Source organism: Dermacentor silvarum, chromosome 1 (genome assembly GCF_013339745.2).
Source record: "Dermacentor silvarum isolate Dsil-2018 chromosome 1, BIME_Dsil_1.4, whole genome shotgun sequence".
Taxonomy (NCBI): domain Eukaryota; kingdom Metazoa; phylum Arthropoda; class Arachnida; order Ixodida; family Ixodidae; genus Dermacentor; species Dermacentor silvarum.
The window spans coordinates 62,527,950-62,545,777 of record NC_051154.1 but is presented as its reverse complement, the minus strand read 5'-3'; the positions used below and the strand labels follow the sequence as shown (position 1 = coordinate 62,545,777).

The 17,828-nt window shown below is 46.3% G+C and overlaps 1 protein-coding gene across 1 annotated transcript in view; it reads right to left on the bottom strand.

Moving 5' to 3' along the window:
- LOC119442736 (mRNA (2'-O-methyladenosine-N(6)-)-methyltransferase) overlaps positions 1–17,828 on the bottom strand; it is a 122,878-nt gene that overhangs the window by 51,311 nt on the left and 53,739 nt on the right. The window contains exons 8-9 of the mRNA XM_049662796.1: positions 14,493–14,579; positions 3,268–3,459 (exon numbers count right to left, since the gene is read on the bottom strand). Coding sequence (XP_049518753.1) covers positions 3,268–3,459; positions 14,493–14,579 — 279 coding nt within the window. The remainder of the gene's footprint in view (positions 1–3,267; positions 3,460–14,492; positions 14,580–17,828) is intronic.

Sequence of the window (17,828 nt, the reverse complement as noted above, 5' to 3'; positions counted from 1 at the left end):
AACCATACCGAGTACGTGCACAACTTTCTACACTTGTTCTGTCGGGAACATCGCCGCCTGGCGGACCGGACGCTTCGCCTTCCGTCGACGAAAACGAAGCTCTGCATTCCGCCGGCGCGGCCGGCGGCTCACCGCCATCGCACGCGGAAACACCTACCGCTCGTGCATGGAGGATCATTTCGCGCTCCGTTTCACTGAATATTGCCGAAATGCAGTCCTGCTTCCCTGGCGAGCTCTTCGTTGCAAGGTTCAGCGGCAGCAACGGTATCCATCGCGGCGAACGCAAACGCAGCGAATGCATGCAGCCATGATGCATCCAGCGCCTCGGCCGTTTACGCAAGCGGTGACGTATCATGGCGCATTCTGATTCGCTGAGAGCAATGCAATCTGTGACGACACTGCTTCAGCGCCAAATCTGGGGTGAGAGAAATTGAGGAAGAGATATTTGGTCTTTGTTTACGAATTTCTCCGCTAATAACTCATATTTTTGCACTCAACAAAAACTGCATGCATTCCTGAAGGCCCCTCTTTTATTCCAGCTGAACTTCCTGTTTCTCTTTAGTGTCCCTTTAAGGAGTGGTAGAACCGGTTTAAAGACGGCCGCACATCGGTGGAGAGCGAGCCACGCTCCAGTCGGCCATCAACATGTCGAAATGACCAGGTCATTGCCGAAGTGAACGCTGTAGTGATGCGGGACCATTGTGCGACTATCTGAGAAATTGCGGAAGAGGTGGGCATCAGCACTTTTTCTGCACATTTCATTAGGACCGAAGATTTGGCCATGAAGAGAGTTGCGGCGAAATTCGTGCCGAAGCTGCTCACGGTGGGACAAAAGCAACTTCGTGTTGAAGTCTCACAGGACATGCTGGATTCCACAAACAGTGACCCCGACTTCATAAACACCATAATCACTGGTGACGAGTCTTGGGTGTACGGGTATGACCCGGAAACCAAACCCCAGTTGTCACAGTGGAAGCATTCCACGTCACCAAGACCAAAGAAGGCCCGCCAAGTGCGCAGCAACGTCAAAGTGATGCTGACTGCTTTCTTTGACTCTCGCGGTGTGGTACACCACGAGAACGCACCACAGGGTCAAACAATCACTAAAGAGTACTACAGGGATGTCCTCCGTCGCCTACGTGATGCTGTGTGGCGCAAGAGACCGGAGTTGTGGTCAACATGAAATTGGCGCATCCATCACGACAATGCTCCTGCACATTCCTTGCACTTGATTCAGACTTTTTTGGCGAAAAACCAGACTCCTGTAGTTCAACCGGCTCCTTACTCTCCTGATATGACCCCTGCGACTTCTGGCTGTTTCCTAAAATTAAGAGGCCATTGAAAGGAGCGCGATTTCAGACAAGAGAGGACATTATGGCTGCAACGACAGCTGAGCTAAACTCCATACCGAAAGAGGCCTTCTCGGAATGCTTCTAACAATGGCAGCACCGCTGGGAGAAGTGTGGGGAGTCCCAAGGAGACTACTTTGAGGGTGATTAGGTTTCCAATGCTCCAGTTATGCCAGTTTTGTTTCTTCAGCCAAAGGTCGGATACTTTTCTAACAGACCTCGTACTGTTAACATTTATTGCGATAGCAATTATATGGACACTCCAAGCGGATTTCTGCCGTCGGCGTTGGCATCGCCGCCGTGAGGTTCATTATGTAGACGCACTTGCGATATATAGTCACTCTTCGGCGGGGAGCGCGGTGCCAGTGAGGAGAAGGGCAAACGGCATTTGGTTTGAAATTTTAGCTCTTTCCGCGGTGCGTAGCGATGTAATACTTCGCAGACACAATGGTTAGGGCATTGTATGCACTGCACTTGTCAGCTCAAAATGGCCAGGCCTGGTGAGGGGCTCTTTAAAACCATGTTTGTTGTCATTTTATAGGGTGATCTGGCCATACTGATGCACCAAGAACAGGCAAGAATAATTTATCTTGAATTAATTCGTGGCTTAAACTCTTTTTTTTTTTTGCAAGACTGCTTCCCTTTTCTTTCCTCTGTTAAGCACAACTTTACCACGAAGCATAAGATGTATGGACATTTAAGCCTGTACAGCTGTCATGAGTACATGACTAACAGAAGGCCTAACACTGAAACAGCAAAGTATGTTTAGAATAACACAAAAGTATGGCTCATGTCAGCAGACGTGAATCTGAAATGTGGGCCCGTCGACCCCATCAGTAGCTTTAGCAAAGAGCCACTTTCCATCAGTGAATGACATTCAAGTGACACATGCAGGGGTGGGACTGCCCAAAGTAACTTCGTGGCAATTTTTGGAGCAAGTAAAAGTAAAATTGCATTTTTGAGCAGTTTGGAGCAGACAAAATTGCATTTTGGAGCAACTTGGAGCAGAGTAAATTTTATTTTGGAGCAGTTTTGAGCAGGCCAATCTGACTTTTGGTGGAATAATGGAATATGGCAGCACACTTCGAAACCACGATGAAACAGAAAAAACCAACACAAAGCGCGTAGTAAAAGCAGGTTTTGTAGATATAGCGTACTAGAATATCGAAGAGTGGGTCAAGCGGCGGCACGGCGTTTGTTTTCCTGTAAAGCCGAAAACATCGGTGGAACTACAATTGAACTACATATTCCCACGCCGACGCTCATGATGATGGCGCAGGAGTCCCACCCCTGTACATGAAAACTACCAAGTTCTTTCTACTCTCTCCTAGTTATGAATGCTAGTAACAGGGTATTGCAATGTGTATCTGACAGCACTTTCTTTTCATAGATAGGTGATCAGAGAAGCATGTTTTATTACAGAAAATGCAAAGCCAAGAGAGGGTACTAACAACATGCTGCAGCAGCTGCTGACATGTCAAGTGAAACAAAAACTTGCACATAGAAATGAGTTGTACCTAAATTTTTACGGTCCACTTATTCTCATGTAATCTAGTAAGCAATTAAAAGCTTTAAACATCCCAAAGCAACACAGGAGCTAGGAGAGAGAGGCCACATTAAAGCCCCTTGGAATATTTGGTCCATCGGTTCCTCAATTGAGAACCAAACCTTGGCACACTAGCAGTTTTGTAATTCTGGTTTGTAAAAAATTACAAAAAACTTTAAGCGCACAACTAGACGAGGATGGTGAAAGAAGATGGAAGACACAGGAGCATCTTCTTTCAACGTCCTCGTCTGGTTGTGCGCTTAAAGTTTTTTGTCATGTCCTACCAACACGCCCAAACATGTTGCCACATTATTGATCTGGTTTGTACGGAAATGTGAGTGGATCAACTGTAAAAGAGCAAAAGGCCTGCACCACATACCCTCGTGATCCAAAAAAGCTGTCAGTATCAGGAAATGCTGAGCAGTACTGCCTGAAGTAGCAGTTCAGAGGGGATGCAAAGCACTCAAAGGTCACCCCAAAATGCTTGTGCAAGCACTCCATGACCAGCACAGGCAGCGAATTTTGAGTCCCATGACCTTCATTAGACGACAGGCCCAGATACGTCTGAAAGGAGAGAAGTAATAAACATCAGGATTCATTCTGAAATGAAGACCTGAAACAGCAACATGGTTCCGATTTGCAAGAAAGTGGAGGGAAGCGTTCAGTATAAAGCATGGCCTTGCACCATACATGAAGCTAAGCTAAAGATACAGTTGAACCTTACAGTCCACAAACAACTATTTCAATTGTGCAGCTTAACGAATTGACACTGCAAATATGCACCTTGGCTATTGACCCTTTTCGTGGAGCAGTTTGCTCTAGAGAAACGATATGGCACTTTCAGCAACGCGCTGCACAACGCGCTGTATGCTGCTCCTCAGTGAAAGCGCACGTATACGAAACCATTACTGCTTCTCTTCTGCTCCTGTGTGATCAGCTTTCGGAAATGAAACTGGGTGTTCACTAACGTACTGTGCTCCATTCATGCTGCAAAATGATGAGCGGCAGAGGGAAGATATACGAGGTAATTCGCTGCAAAAATTTTGACTGGCATATTAAGGAATGGAATGAATCTGTGCGATCAAGTCCACAGACCACTGTTACATCATAAGAACTGCCTGTGTTGCTGGCCCTTTGCGATGCACGGATTTCCTCAAGGACCAAAATTCACTCGTGCATCAGCATTCTATCGCTAGCCTTAAAAGGTTAAAGAAAGGACTTCAACCCTGGAGCATCTGCAAGAGTGAGCACCGTTCGTTACAGGGTGGCAAAGGAAGTAGTGCCGCTATCTGACCCAGTAAGTTTCTCCCACGTTATCTACACACATTGACCCCAACTCACTAGAAAACTTACGCCCACTCTATTGCCCACTTAGCACAAGTAAGTGAATAGACCCCCAATCCATGTGCCAATGCATGAGTGATGGTGACTACACCGACAGCACACAAATGTTCAAAGCTGCACGTTTCGTGACGGTTCACAGAGTAAGCAAGTGACTAGTGATAATGTGTCTTTGCTACAAGCTATTAGAAAGTACAGGACATCTATGTTCTAAGCCTTGTGTGTAGCAAGAACAAATCTATTGCAAATGAGCACACTCACTAGTGATTGTGCAGAAAATAAACAGCTAGATAGTGACCACACCAAGGAACTTTACCGAGTCAGAAACAAGACAAGCCACTGTTTGTGCTGTTGAAAGTGCTTGTGAAATAAAGAACAAAGAGCAAAGCACATTGATCCTGATTTATTTCATAAGCTGAAAATTTGGACAGCTTGGACTACACTTCTAGCCCCGCTTTTAGTACATGCACTGTATATGCTGCTCGCACAGATTGGACAAGGTGTAATGAGCTCTGAAAGTGCTTATGTTCTGTGCGCATCGCGAACGCACGGCCGAACTTACAAGAGGGAAGCCAGCCTCCCTTCTTTTTTATTGCTTTCTCTTTCACTGACCCCCCGCGGACTCGGAGCTGTGCGCGAGACTAAGGAGCCGCTCCCTTCGTGCGGTTCCTGGAACTGACCCAGTGACGACGCTGCGAGGTGTCGGGTGGTGTTTCCCGGGCCTGGGGGACGACAACGGGGACGGAAACCGCAGTTCGAGAAGCGCGGGACCGCCAGACTCGCCCCACCAGCCCTAGAGACAGGACCACTTTTTTACGGGGCTAAAAACTGAACGTTTTGTGTGTTTTTAACTTTCTTTTTGACCTTCCCAATGTTATTAAAGTTTGTTTTAAATATTCAACTTCGTTCGACCCGTTATCTAGCTGGATAGCGGACGCTTTGATCGCGTCAAGTGCGATCCGCGAGGCCAGAATAGCTTATATGTCCTTTGAAGCTGTGGCGAAAGCTTCATGTCGTCCGCCCAGTCACCATTTACAATATGCACCGAAAGAGATTTGCCGAGCCACACAAGGGCGTCATGCAATCTATTGTAAACACGCAGGCAAAGAAGGCAGCTGAAGCAAGCAATGAACACGTCCCCACATGAACAAACATGGCGGTGTCCATGGGATCGCCGTGAAAAGGGTCTATAAGGGGTGCTGAATTGTATGCTACCATAAGAAAAATGTGACTTGCATTACAGCTGTATTAACCACTCCATCTTCACGCCCAATAAAGTCATGTTGGTAGATATGAATCTCAGTACAATGAAATTCACAAAACACAAACACACACATATAAAAAGGAAAAATGATAGCAGACCAAACTTGAAAGCACATGAACAAAGGTTTTATTTCTAATGTCAGCACTAAATCTTTCTCAAAAATTTTTTATTTTTTTTGTCAAATGTTACCAATAAGTTCATTACATGAAATATGCAAAACATGAGCGACCATACAAGGTTGCACACTCCATACATATAATAAAACAATTTTATTTCCAGGAAAAAGGTTGTGGGTAAAAGCTGCCCCTAAGAGCAACTTGACAGGACCCCACAGCCCCCTTTGTACAATGCAATTGGCGATAGCAGCATGCGCGAGACACTCTACAGCAAGAAAAAAAGAAAAAAAGAACTTAAAATCTGTAGATTAACTAAAAACTCGCGTGCATTAAAAGTGAAAGTAACGTGGGGATTTGTTACTACTCAAATGGAAATGATTAATTTACATGGAGAAAAATAAGTTCCAAGGTTTCGTTGTGTAGTTGTTAAAATATCAATTCCAGGTCTCTTGTGTTCATTCAAAAGTGTAGGCAGTGTATTTGACAATTTTTCTTTTGAGTAATTCGTTCTTGCAGTTACCACCTGTCAAATGTCTTTATGCCGAGTGGCACACGACGTCATGTGTTGAACTCCTGCAGACACAAGCACCCAAGTTCCCTCTAGACTTATATTTGTAGGAAACTCAATGCCTCCTCCCATGATCACCACAGCTCCAGCCTAAATATCAGGCTGTGTAGCAAACACGCGAGGGAATTTGAATAATGTGCTCCAACACCACTTTCGGTTTCTTTTCCTAGGGGGTGTAGGTGTCGTGACGCAGGTGCATTGGGTGAGGGCAGGACATCGATGTTTTGTCACTCGCTCCAGCTTGCTCGATGGTCTGTTATGCTGCTACATCTGGCTGCACAATGAGAAAGCCGAGCAAGCTATAGCAAGTGCCAAAAAGTCACGATGACCTGCTCCCACGCAATACACCTTCTGCATCGTGACACCTACGCCCCCTGGGAAAAGAAACCAAAACTGGTTCTTAGGAAAGCAACTATGGTAAATTACTTGGGGTGTGCCGAAGCTAGCCAATATTTTTTTGAAGGTATTGAGGTCAAGGACCTTCATAAAAAAAAAAAAAAAAAACTGAAAAGTAGAAAATTTCATGTCCGTATAACTAAAAAGCTATTTTATATGTGCAATGCGGCAGCACTTTTAGAGGTCTCAACTACTTAGCATCATGAACAGAGTTCTGTGTTGTCGGAGTTTATTTTGGGGCAAATTTGGAGGGCATTTTTGGTTTTATCAGTTTCTAGTTTATCAAAGCTTTTTTTTTTTTTAAATGGCACAATAAAATTTTGAGTTTCTTGGACTTTTTAGAATTATTTACCCTTTAGGTTCACCCATACCCTAGAAACAGCTTTGATTAAAAAAAAAAAAAAATAAAGGCAGTAATGAGCAGAAACATTTTTAATTAGTCAACATTTACATAGCAAAAGGGTTTATTACTGTTATTTGCACTGTTTCCAACTTGCGGAACCAAACATCAAGAACTTCCTTTCAACTTTCACACTGGATACAGTAAAAAGTCAGTAGAGTTAAGCACAGCAAGTGAAAGGGTGGGCTAGTCTCGGGCATTCATCCTGCACAAAACTAGGGTCACAATTTCTTAAAATTCTCTTGCCAGCAAGATCGTGACATTCCCCAGAGGTAAAATGACAGAACAATTGCACATGCATGTTAACCAATGCCGGCAGTTCCACCAGAATGGGTCGCTACTAATGCAGTGCAAGTCGTGAGGAACGTCTCAATGCACGCACAGCTTCACTTTTCTGCAACAGCCGCATAGCATCTTGGAAACTGTTAACGACTTCACAGAACTTTTCATCTACTATGCCAAGCATGCAGTCGACATCATTCCAACGACTTAGCGGCGCCTGCAGGTACATGGCAAGGAGAGGGAAGACATCATGTAAAAGAGTATTTCTCAGTGTTCTTTTGCAAGCTCAGCTTGATGAGCAGGTTGTGAAAATATTGTCATGATGAACACCTTCAGATTCTCACACTTTGTATTGCAAACCTAGTCATGGACACATTCATGTGATCTCAACTGAGGGTATTAAAATTCAGTTTTTAATACTTATGAATTTTAGAATACTTCTTTACGGCGAGTGTTTTTCTAATTTTCTTGGATTAATTGAAAAGCATAGAACTAATATTGACCCACAGGTGTCATGCACATTTGCATTTTTCTCAAGCTCCTAAAACAATGGCACCACGACTCTCTTGATGGGAAACAAGAAGCTTTCCCTTGTGTACATTCTTACAAAAAAAAAACCCCAACATTTCCCATTTTCCCAGCTGCACAGGAGAAATAACAGTCATAGCCCACCAGCGGCCCATAGTAAACATTTTATTCTCTCTATCCAAGCTTAAACACCTTTAACACTGCTAGCACAACAACTAAATTCGCTTTAAAAACTTTACTTGATGTGATGTCATGAAAAGCACTTGCACCTTTAGCATAATTAGACACACACAACGTAGACCGAGAAGTGCAGAAAAAATTGCAGCTTGCAACTACTATACCAGGCCCCATTTGTCGATAAGCAGCTTGAGGGAAACAAAATGTTGTAGGCATAAAACTAACTTATTCTGTTGCAACTAGTTCTTATATGTGCTACAGCTTGAATAGTCTTCAACGACATGTCCATGGTTTATCACAACAGGCACTAGTCATGTATGTAGCTGAGATACAGATAATAAATTGTAACTTACCATATTTACAGTACAGTAAAACCTCGATAATTCGAACTTGGTTAATTCGAAATTTCGGTTAATTCGAAGAATTTGAGTAGTCCCGTCATTCTCAATGCAAATTCTACCGGGTAATTTGAATGGCCCGTGCGGCTCTATTCGGATAATTCGAATTTTCCGGCTAGTAGCAACGTGCGGCGGTTAGGTTAGGGCGCTCTGTACAGTCGCCAACCGATTTTCCGAGCTCGTGGGGACTGAAAAATAGTCCAGAAAACTCGTTCGGCCGAAAAAAAAGTTTTTAGTGTGGCTTAAAAAAAATCTCTAATAATGCCCTGCCACATACTACGCTTGGAGGGGATCGACTTGCTTGGATTTGCACAGCAATGACGTCGTCTCCGTGTACAGTCGACACGAACTTCACCGCGTTGGCGATCTCCGCCAACGGAGTTCGCCATGGAGATCCAAGAAACGAGCTTCGCACCGCTTAGCTCTCGCGAAGGGACAGGAGGTAGCACCGATCACTGAGACATGGGTCTCCGAGACACCTGCTCAGTGTACACGCTACGTTCAAAATAGCAACCGAAACTTGAGAGAGAGAAAAAAAAAAAAACCTCACTGAATTAAGAAGCGTGGTGTCAGCGCGGTGTCAGCGCGGTGGCAGCGTGGTGGCAGCGTGGTGGCAGCGTGGTGGCAGCGTGGTGGCAGCGCATTCGCTGCGGCCGCCGCTCGCGCGGCCGCCGCAGCGAGCGAAGGTTCGTGCGGTCTATCGCTTCAACGGAAACTGAGCGGCGAGAGCACAGCGCATACAAAAGGTCAGAGCCGTCTGGAGATCGCTTTCAAGATAGGGTGCGCGCGAGAAACCGCTCCGGCGCTAAGTACGCAGTTGTTAGAAGAGTAGAAGTCGCCCCCTCCCCCTTCCCTCCCATACCCCCACGGCCTTTCGCACGAGGGAGGAAGTCGCGTTTACGCTCCGCCGTGCGTTCGTTCTCCATGAAAGCATGCGTCCCCCGCGCGCTTTCACTCGCACATACGGCGGGCGCACGGCGATGATTTTATCGCCCTTGGACTTTGTATGGAACCTCAGGACGGCGATGCCGACAGTGAAAATCCGCTTGAATTGTCCATATAATTGCTGCCGCAATAAAAAAACATCCCACAATAAATGGTTACAACGATAGTGCTGAGCGCATATACTAAGAAAAAAGAAAAAGAGCGGTACTCTGCAGCGTTTTGTCAGCCAAGGAAGAGCGGGCATGGCCTCCGAGACTGGAGGATTGCGCGAGCTCTATTGATAGTGCGCGTTCCGATCTTGGAGGCTATACAGCGAGCCACTGGAATCCAAGCCAGTGCAAAATCCACCATGGCGGCCTCCAAGATTGGGTAGCGCAGCTCGGAAAGAGTGATTTAGTCCGGAAAATCGAACTTTGGGGTCTCAATTCGTCCGAAAAATTGGGTGCGAAAATGCATGAACCTCATGGGAACCCTGACAGTGCATTTATGAAGTCCGGAATATCCAGCAAGTCCAAATTTTTGGAGTGAAGCACCACCACGCCCGCTTTCGCGGCAGTTATCGATTCCGTGAACATCGTCCACAACTTTGTTGAGTGCAGTACGGGTGATATTTGTATGCTGTTTTTTGAGCCAGCTGGAGAGCATGGTACTAGGGGCGGCGAACCAGCGCGCCAAGTAATCCCGCATCGGTGATTACTTTGAGTAATTTTTCTCGGACATGGAAAATAAAGGTGTTTTCTTTTTGCGGCAAGTTCTTGCTTGTCTTTTTTTATTAGTCATTGCGGTTAATTCGAAAATCCACTTAATTCGAAGAATTTTCGCGGTCCGGCGACCTTCGAATTATCGAGGTTTTACGGTATTTACTCGCATAATGAACGCACTCGCGTAATGAATGCACCCCCCACTTTTCCAATCAAGAAATGTGTTTTTTTTTTTTCCTTTCCTCGCATAATGAATGCACCCTTCACATCATTGCAGTCCTTGCCAGCACAAACAGTGAGGGCGCTGTGTCGTAGCATGGGCCTAATGGCCGGAACAGCAGGTGATGGACAGACAACTGTCCTTTATTCCAATGTAACAAGTTTTACACAGGCGCATGTAACGGCAGCTGGGTCGAAGTAGCCAATGATGATGACGCTGGCTACCACTCAATTGCAAAAGGACGATGGTGATGACACCCGAAACAGCAGGTGGAGTTGGCACCATTTATAAACTGCCTGATGATTCTGAGCAACAAAATTTAGTAACAGAAGATGACAGAGTCCCCCGAAACCGTGTTACTACATATGTTAAGCAAGAAATGATGGACACACGGGACACGCAAATGCAGCCTTGCCAGATTGGTGGCTTGGCTTGTCCACTGGACGTGGGAAGCAACTGTTAGGCTGACTAGACCAAAAGAGCAGTGTCCTTTCGCTAATTTTAGCTTGAAGGAGGCACTGGCAATGCATCACAACAAAAACATGTCTCTGTATGTCACAGCACCAAAGTTTTCACACCGTCAAGCATGTCAATATTTCCTGAATGTCCGTGCACTGAACCTGGCAGTCATTGGACCAAATAAGGCATAAAAAAAAATGATGTGTTTTGTCTCCCTACTTTCAAGCACCAATTTACCCCTACACAGTGGCTGAATTTAGAGGGCTCAAGAAAAACAAGATCGTTTTTCATATGTATTGCTTCTGTCAAGGCAATATGACCTGACAGATACAAAGCGGGTGCGAATGGAGGAAACACCACCCCATATCCTCAAGGTGTACGGAGACTGTAACAGCAACGAGACTGGCTATGAAATGTTGTCATCCAAAATGCAAGCCCTGAAAGGTGAACAGTAGAAGGGTAGAAACACATAAAAGTGCACGTGGCTTTGTTTTTTTTTAGAACTAATATGGATAGGAACGACAAGTTCCCTGCTGCTCCCATGGTGTTGAAAGGGTGCCAGTGTGATACTGCAACCGCAAGAAGGCTTGGAGGACGGGGGAGCTTTTCCATCCATGGCTTGTGCAGTTCAATGATTAGATGGAACACGAAGGAAGGAAGGAAGGAAGGAAGGAAGGAAGGAAGGAAGGAAGGAAGGAAGGAAGGAAGGAAGGTGGCACTGGTCCTGAGCAATTGCAGTGCACACCATTCAGTGGCGGACCTTTTGAGCGAAAAGGTAGTGTTCTTCCCTCCAAGTGCAACAGCAGGTCTGCAGAACGTGGATGCTGGCATTATTGCAAACTTTATGCAGTCAAACCCCCGCGATAATGAAAGCCTGAGACAATAAAATATTTTCGTATCCTGGTAAACGCCCATAGGTTCAATGCATTTTGTATCTCTCGACAACAAATCATGTCTAAACTGCAATCCCTCATCAACATAATCTGCTGAAATATTAGACTCCACATCATCTACCCTTGTAATGCCAACAGAGTACAAAAAGTGCTCAAATGCATTTTCTCCTGACATAAATTGCATAAAGTGGCATCACAGTGTCACCATCACAGTGCTGCTATTTCTGTTTACAAATACAGCAAAGCACCGGACGCTATCATGTGCGCTGCAAACATGTCATGGCCGCCATCTTTGCTTGGTGACAGCCCATTTCAAATGGCACAACTGCATATCTCAATCGACATGTGACGACTTTTTTTTTTTTTTTGCGTACCTAGCACAGTGCATAATTTGTGGCTCTATAAGAAAAGTGCAGCAAAAACAAAAAAATCCACGTCCAACTGACATTGACTTGTTTGTGGCGCTTGAGATGGCGGTCGCAGTGTGGGCAGTCATTCAGTGATTGTCCGAGAATACGCGTTCTCTGCTTAAAAAACGGCAGTTTTGGTTCCACCCAATAGGCACTGCGCACAAATTCAGCGTTGCCGGATGTAGATTTGCGCAAAGGAGTCGTACTCTCAGTCTAACTTTTGGGGATACAAGATACAATAACTTTCGCGCTCAGCACTAGATGCATCACGTGTCTACTGACGGCAGCTTACACTGGAAAAATGCTGTTGCCAGCGTGGAACGCTGTTCCACATCCGGTGCTGAGGTATACGAAATCTCGCGGAAGTGATCGTATCTCTGAAAGTGATGGACCAAAAATACCTCTGCATGGCAGTGCTGGCATCGCTGACCAATGCATGAGACAATGGGGAGCATTTTGTAATCTCAGTAATGCAGTTGCATAGCCTTGAGTAAGGCTTGCCAAGTGGGCTAAAGAAATTTTGACAGTTAACTTTCGTTTTCAGACTCATTCACTGTCTGTGCCGTCTCATTTTGCAACAATGAAATTCGTGCGAAAACGAATTTTTTCGCTTTCCCTGACAGTTACGTTATTGCGGGGTTTGACTGCAAGTCATTCTATTTCCTCCAAGTTCTGAGAAGACTTGCGCTCAATATGCGGCTGCGAAGTTAATACAGCAAGATCATGCTGATACAGTAAAACCTCATTAATTCAACCCTCGTTAATTTTGAAAATCGGTTAATTGGACACGTCCTTTGGTCCTGGCAGGAGTATGCATTATTTATTTCAATGAAAGTCTCATTAATTTGGATGTATTTTGCCGCACATCGGTTAATTCGGACAACTCTCGGAGCTCGGCGAGCGCGATGCAAATGTGCGACGCAAACGAGCCATAACGACGTTAAGCGTTCACCGAAACGAAGCGATGGAGTTCGCATCGCCATAGCCATCAGTGGAAATCGTATGGGAATGACAGCAACACCAGAACGTTTCCTGCCTATTTGAGCCTTTAAAGCTTTTATTCTTGCATTTGCCAATGCGCATAGCACCGCATTGGCCGCGTGCCTTCATGGCTACATAGTCGCCACCCATGATCGCGTCGACAGCAGTTGCGGTTTCCTCTGCAGCGTTTGCGGCAAGAAGTAGTTTCGTTTAGACTCAGTGCGTGCGTCGGCCGCGCGCCTTCAGAACTGCCAAGGTCGCCGTGCATGGTTGCGTTGACAGGGGCCACAGTTGCAGCAAACAATAGTTTTGTTTTTACTCAGTGCAAAGCTGTCGAGGATGAAGAGCACCGTCGACATTGCAATGGGCGGCGACCTGGCGACACGTGCGAAAAAATAATCGGGATGTGCGTGCAATAGTGAAAAGCGTGTCTCAGATGAAGATGCGTGCCGTGGCCGCGCTGTGATGGAAGTCGCGAGACCTTCACTGCTACGAGCGCTAACCAGTCACGAGATGACGAGAATTGCAGATTCCGCTTGAATTCGTGCAACATAGAAAAAGAATTTGCTGATTCATTCAGTAAATAAGAGCGTGTTGACATAGTAAGCATTTGTTTATTGTTTTCTTGATACCCTCGATAATTTGACATTCGGTAAATTCGGACATTTTTTTCGGTCCTGTGAAATCCGAATTAACAAGGTTTTACTGTAATGGCACTCAAGTTAATATTGGATCTCACTCGGAAGTCAACTGTTCCACTTTGAAGAACTGCTTCAAAAAGGTGGTAATGTTGTAGAGGTGGTAATGTTGTAGCAGGTGGGTGTAGGTGAGTGGTATGGGGCCTGTACACTCACCTACACCCTTTTACTACTAAGTTATCGCCTAGCTCCTCTGGCAAAGTGATGGCAGAGCTTTGGTCCTTAGTCAACAGTGACACATCGCCATTGAATAATTTTTGGCACATCACCGATGCTGTGGAACTTTGGGCCAGTGACGTATGAGGTTCTCATTGCCAGAGTGACTGGCAGGGCATATGACAACAGTAACAGAAGACACAACAAACAACAACCTGCGCAAGTAATGTCATCTGAGGAAGCCCTGCTCCCGTTAAGACCCTCCGCAACATTGTATTTCGTAAAGACTTTCTCTTTCACTACATGGAACAGTCAGATGTGCTTCAGAAAAATGCGTACTGACTGCGTGTGAAGCAGGCAAAGTTGACTGATCATAGATTTTCTGCTGTGAGGCAATGTGTATCCTGCCTTGCTCTGCATGAGATGATCTTAATTAATTAAAGGCTTGAAATAGGTTTATTGCTTTTTTTTCTTCTGTGTAACCCAATTACAAAAACAATTTGTTATAGCGTTATAGAAATGAAATTTCTGTGGCACTTCAAGATTTTGCTAAGTGGGTTTGACTACTTGTTTTGCACAAGAACAACACAACATGAATGACAATGACTAGCAAAGTGCCTTACAGCAGTGAGTAACTCACGCTGAAATGAGCCCACCAACCTACCTGGTATCTCTTCAGCATGCACCAAACACGTGGAAGGAAGTTCTCAAACTTCCTGTCATCTGTGCAGTTCCACCTGTAAAGTTGCTCCTAGAAAAAAAAAGAGTGGAGAGAAAAATGGACAAAGATGTAAAATGGAAGTACAGGATGCAATAATGTACATGACACATGTACTGTTCATCCTTTTATATGACAAAGATTACAAATGTGACAGTCGCTGAATCGAAAGATTAATCTGTTCACAGGCTATCCATTACCTCTTTCCTTACTGCTAGAAATGTGCTCGTTATTGGTGCTTTCATGTTTTATTGTTTTATTTCAAGACGCACCAGTCACGTATACCGTGATAAATAAAATTGTAAACTGATCATTGGTGTTTTCAATGGATGCAAAGCGGAAATAATTGTTCAGAGAGTTTTTGAGAATTCTTATTAAACTTCAATGAAGCACCTCAAGAAGCATGAATGAAAGTAATACTTTGCCAACTTTAGCATAAGTACCCGGCGTAAAAATAAAATACGAAATATACAAAATATGTGCCTTCCTCCTATTTCCCCACTTCTGTTTCACCAAGAGAAAAAAAAAAAGATATTATGCAGAAGTAATAACGTGAATACAGTCGATCCCAGATATATCAAATGATTGTCTATATCGAACAGTTGTAAAATCCCCTTGAAAATTATATGCAAAAGTATTTCGATGTACTATGCATACATCGAACTTCCTTTCATCGACACATTCAATACAGTTAAACCTGGATATAACGAAAGTGACAAATTCCCGAAAAACTTCGTTATAAAGAGGATTTCGTTATATGGGGGTTCGGCACGAAAATTCGAAAAATAAACGTTTACCGTATTTACTCGATTCTAACGCGCCCTCAATTGTAACGCGCACCCGTTTTCCTTTTTCATTGAAGCACTCATCCTTGGAATGTCACACCAGGTACCGGATGCGTGGACGTGTGTCGTTTCGCACAAGCGCGAGGCATCGGAAATGAAGAGCGAGCGTCACGATGGCGTCGTAGCGTCGTATAGTGTTGCAGTAGAACCCCGCTGTTACGTTCCCAGGGGCAGGGTTTTCCCGGCTGTTACGTCGTTTTCGGCCAGTCCCGGCACAGCTCCCATGGAACTCAATGCATTGGTAACCCCGCTGTTGCGTCGCAACTGTGGGACCATTCCCGCATCATACGTTGCGAACTGCCACCCCGCGCCGGCCCGAGCGGCCATTTTGACTTTTCATGTCGCTTGGCTTGGTGGCTTGACGATGGCATTGGCGGTCCAAAGTGCCGGGGGCGACAACTATGACGTATTTTCGGTTTCCGCCAGCAAAAGTATGGCCCTTGAGATCCGTATTTGCTATCTAAATATGGTGTCTATGGCGCGTTGTGGCCCTAAAATTGGTTTTGGCTCATAGATATTCCGTATATAAGGGTACGGCCACGCTAGCGGCAAAAAAAGCGCGCGTCATGCAGCGAGCGGCAAGTTGCCGGGCGTCAGCGCCTTGCCGCGAGGCCACCATGGCACGCGCGTCTCGCCGCGCGGCAGCGCGATAAGATCTCCCGTGCTCTCCGACCGAGCGAGCAACACCGCGAGCGCTCGTTGTTTCACGCGAGAGACGACGATCGTCTATTGAAAACCCGGCGCGGACCGGCGGCGTTCCGGTTATGATGGCTCCGTGACGTCACCCTCGTCGCTCTTGATTGGTTCTTAATCTCGCTACAGCGTACTAGAATACTGCAATCTCGCGGCACGCGGCATTTACCGCAGAAATCGAACCCATTTCGCGCGGCACGCCGCAAGACGACCGATTCCTGCCACTTCTGCCGCGCGCGGCATGACGTGTTGCCGCGCGTTTTTGCTGCGTGTTTTTGCCGCTAGCGTGCCCATACCCTAGAGCATGGGTTCTCAAAGTGGGTTCCGCGGAACCTGCGGGTTCCGCAGGCCCCTGCTCGGGGTTCTGCGAGCGACTGATAAATTTTCCCTGGTCCCGCTCTCAACAAGTGTCTTAAACGGCGAACACGAGGTGCGCTTGATCGAAAGAACCTCTATTACCCATGCCCGAGTGTCAAAAAGCACATCACAGTGCGTAACAGCAACGCGCAAACTGCGCAATAAATACGCAAGCAGCTTTTAGCCACCCAACCTCTGAGAACGGGCAGCACGCCTAAGCTTTCACACTTGAATCTCGGAGGCCGTAGCTTACCACCATGCGCGTTTCTCCTATTTGTAGATAGGGTCGGTGCCGATAGTGTGCGCACTGACGTATACGTTGGAAAAAAAAAAATGCGCGGAGCGCCGCAAATGCGCGCCGCAGAAGAGCAAGAACGGCGTAGCGTCCAACCGAAACGAATCGGCGTAGTCCGCATCGCCGTGGTCCTCAGCGGCGATCGTAAGCGGCACGTGACTGACAGCAACGCCGAAGCGCTTCGTGCCTAACCTTTAAAGCGTTTATTCTTGCGTTTATCGCCGCGCGCAACACCGCGTTGGCGGCTAGCCGCGTGCCTCCGTAAGTGCGTAGTCGCTATCTCTAATCGCGTCGATAACCACCGCAGTTTCGTCCGCCGCGGTTGCGGCAAACAGTAGTTTCGTTTTCACTCGATGCGCGCGTCGACTGCGTGCCTTCACAACTGCGCAGTCGCCTCCCATGGCACCGTCGATAGCGACCGGCCGCAGTTTCGTCCGCACTTCTTGCAGCGAACGGTAGTTTCGTTTTGACTTTGTGCGTGCGTCAGCCGCCTGCTTTCTGAACCGTAAAGTCGCCGTCCATGATCGTCGATAGCGGCCGCGGTTTCGTTCGCAGCGGTTGCAGCAAGCAGTAGTTTCGCTTTGATTCAGTGCAAAGCTGTCGAAGATAAAAAACACCAGCTACATCGCGATGAACGGACAATTTGTTGGCGAGCAGCTGAGTGACGAAAAAATAATCGAGATGTGCGCCCGTTGGTGTGCAAAGCGCGTCTCAGATGAAAACGCGCACTGCGAAGGATGTCGCGAGGCCTTCACCGCTGCTAGCGCTAATCAGTCACGAGATGAAGAGAATTTCAGCTTCCGCACTGGTCTTGTGCTAAAAGAAACAAGATTTGACGATTCATTGAGTAAATAGAAGCGTGATGACGTAGTGAAGTATTTGTTTATTGTTTTCTTGATACCCTCGATAACTCGACATTCGGTTGATTCGGGGGGGGGGGGGGGGGGGTTCCTTGGCACTTTATGGAGCTTAGCAGGGTTCCGTGGGATGACTGTACTTGAGAACCCCTGCCCTAGAGTCCAAGGGCGATAACGCAGTCGACGCGCGCCGTATGGTGTATGTGCGAGTGAAAACGTGTGAGGGGAGCCGACG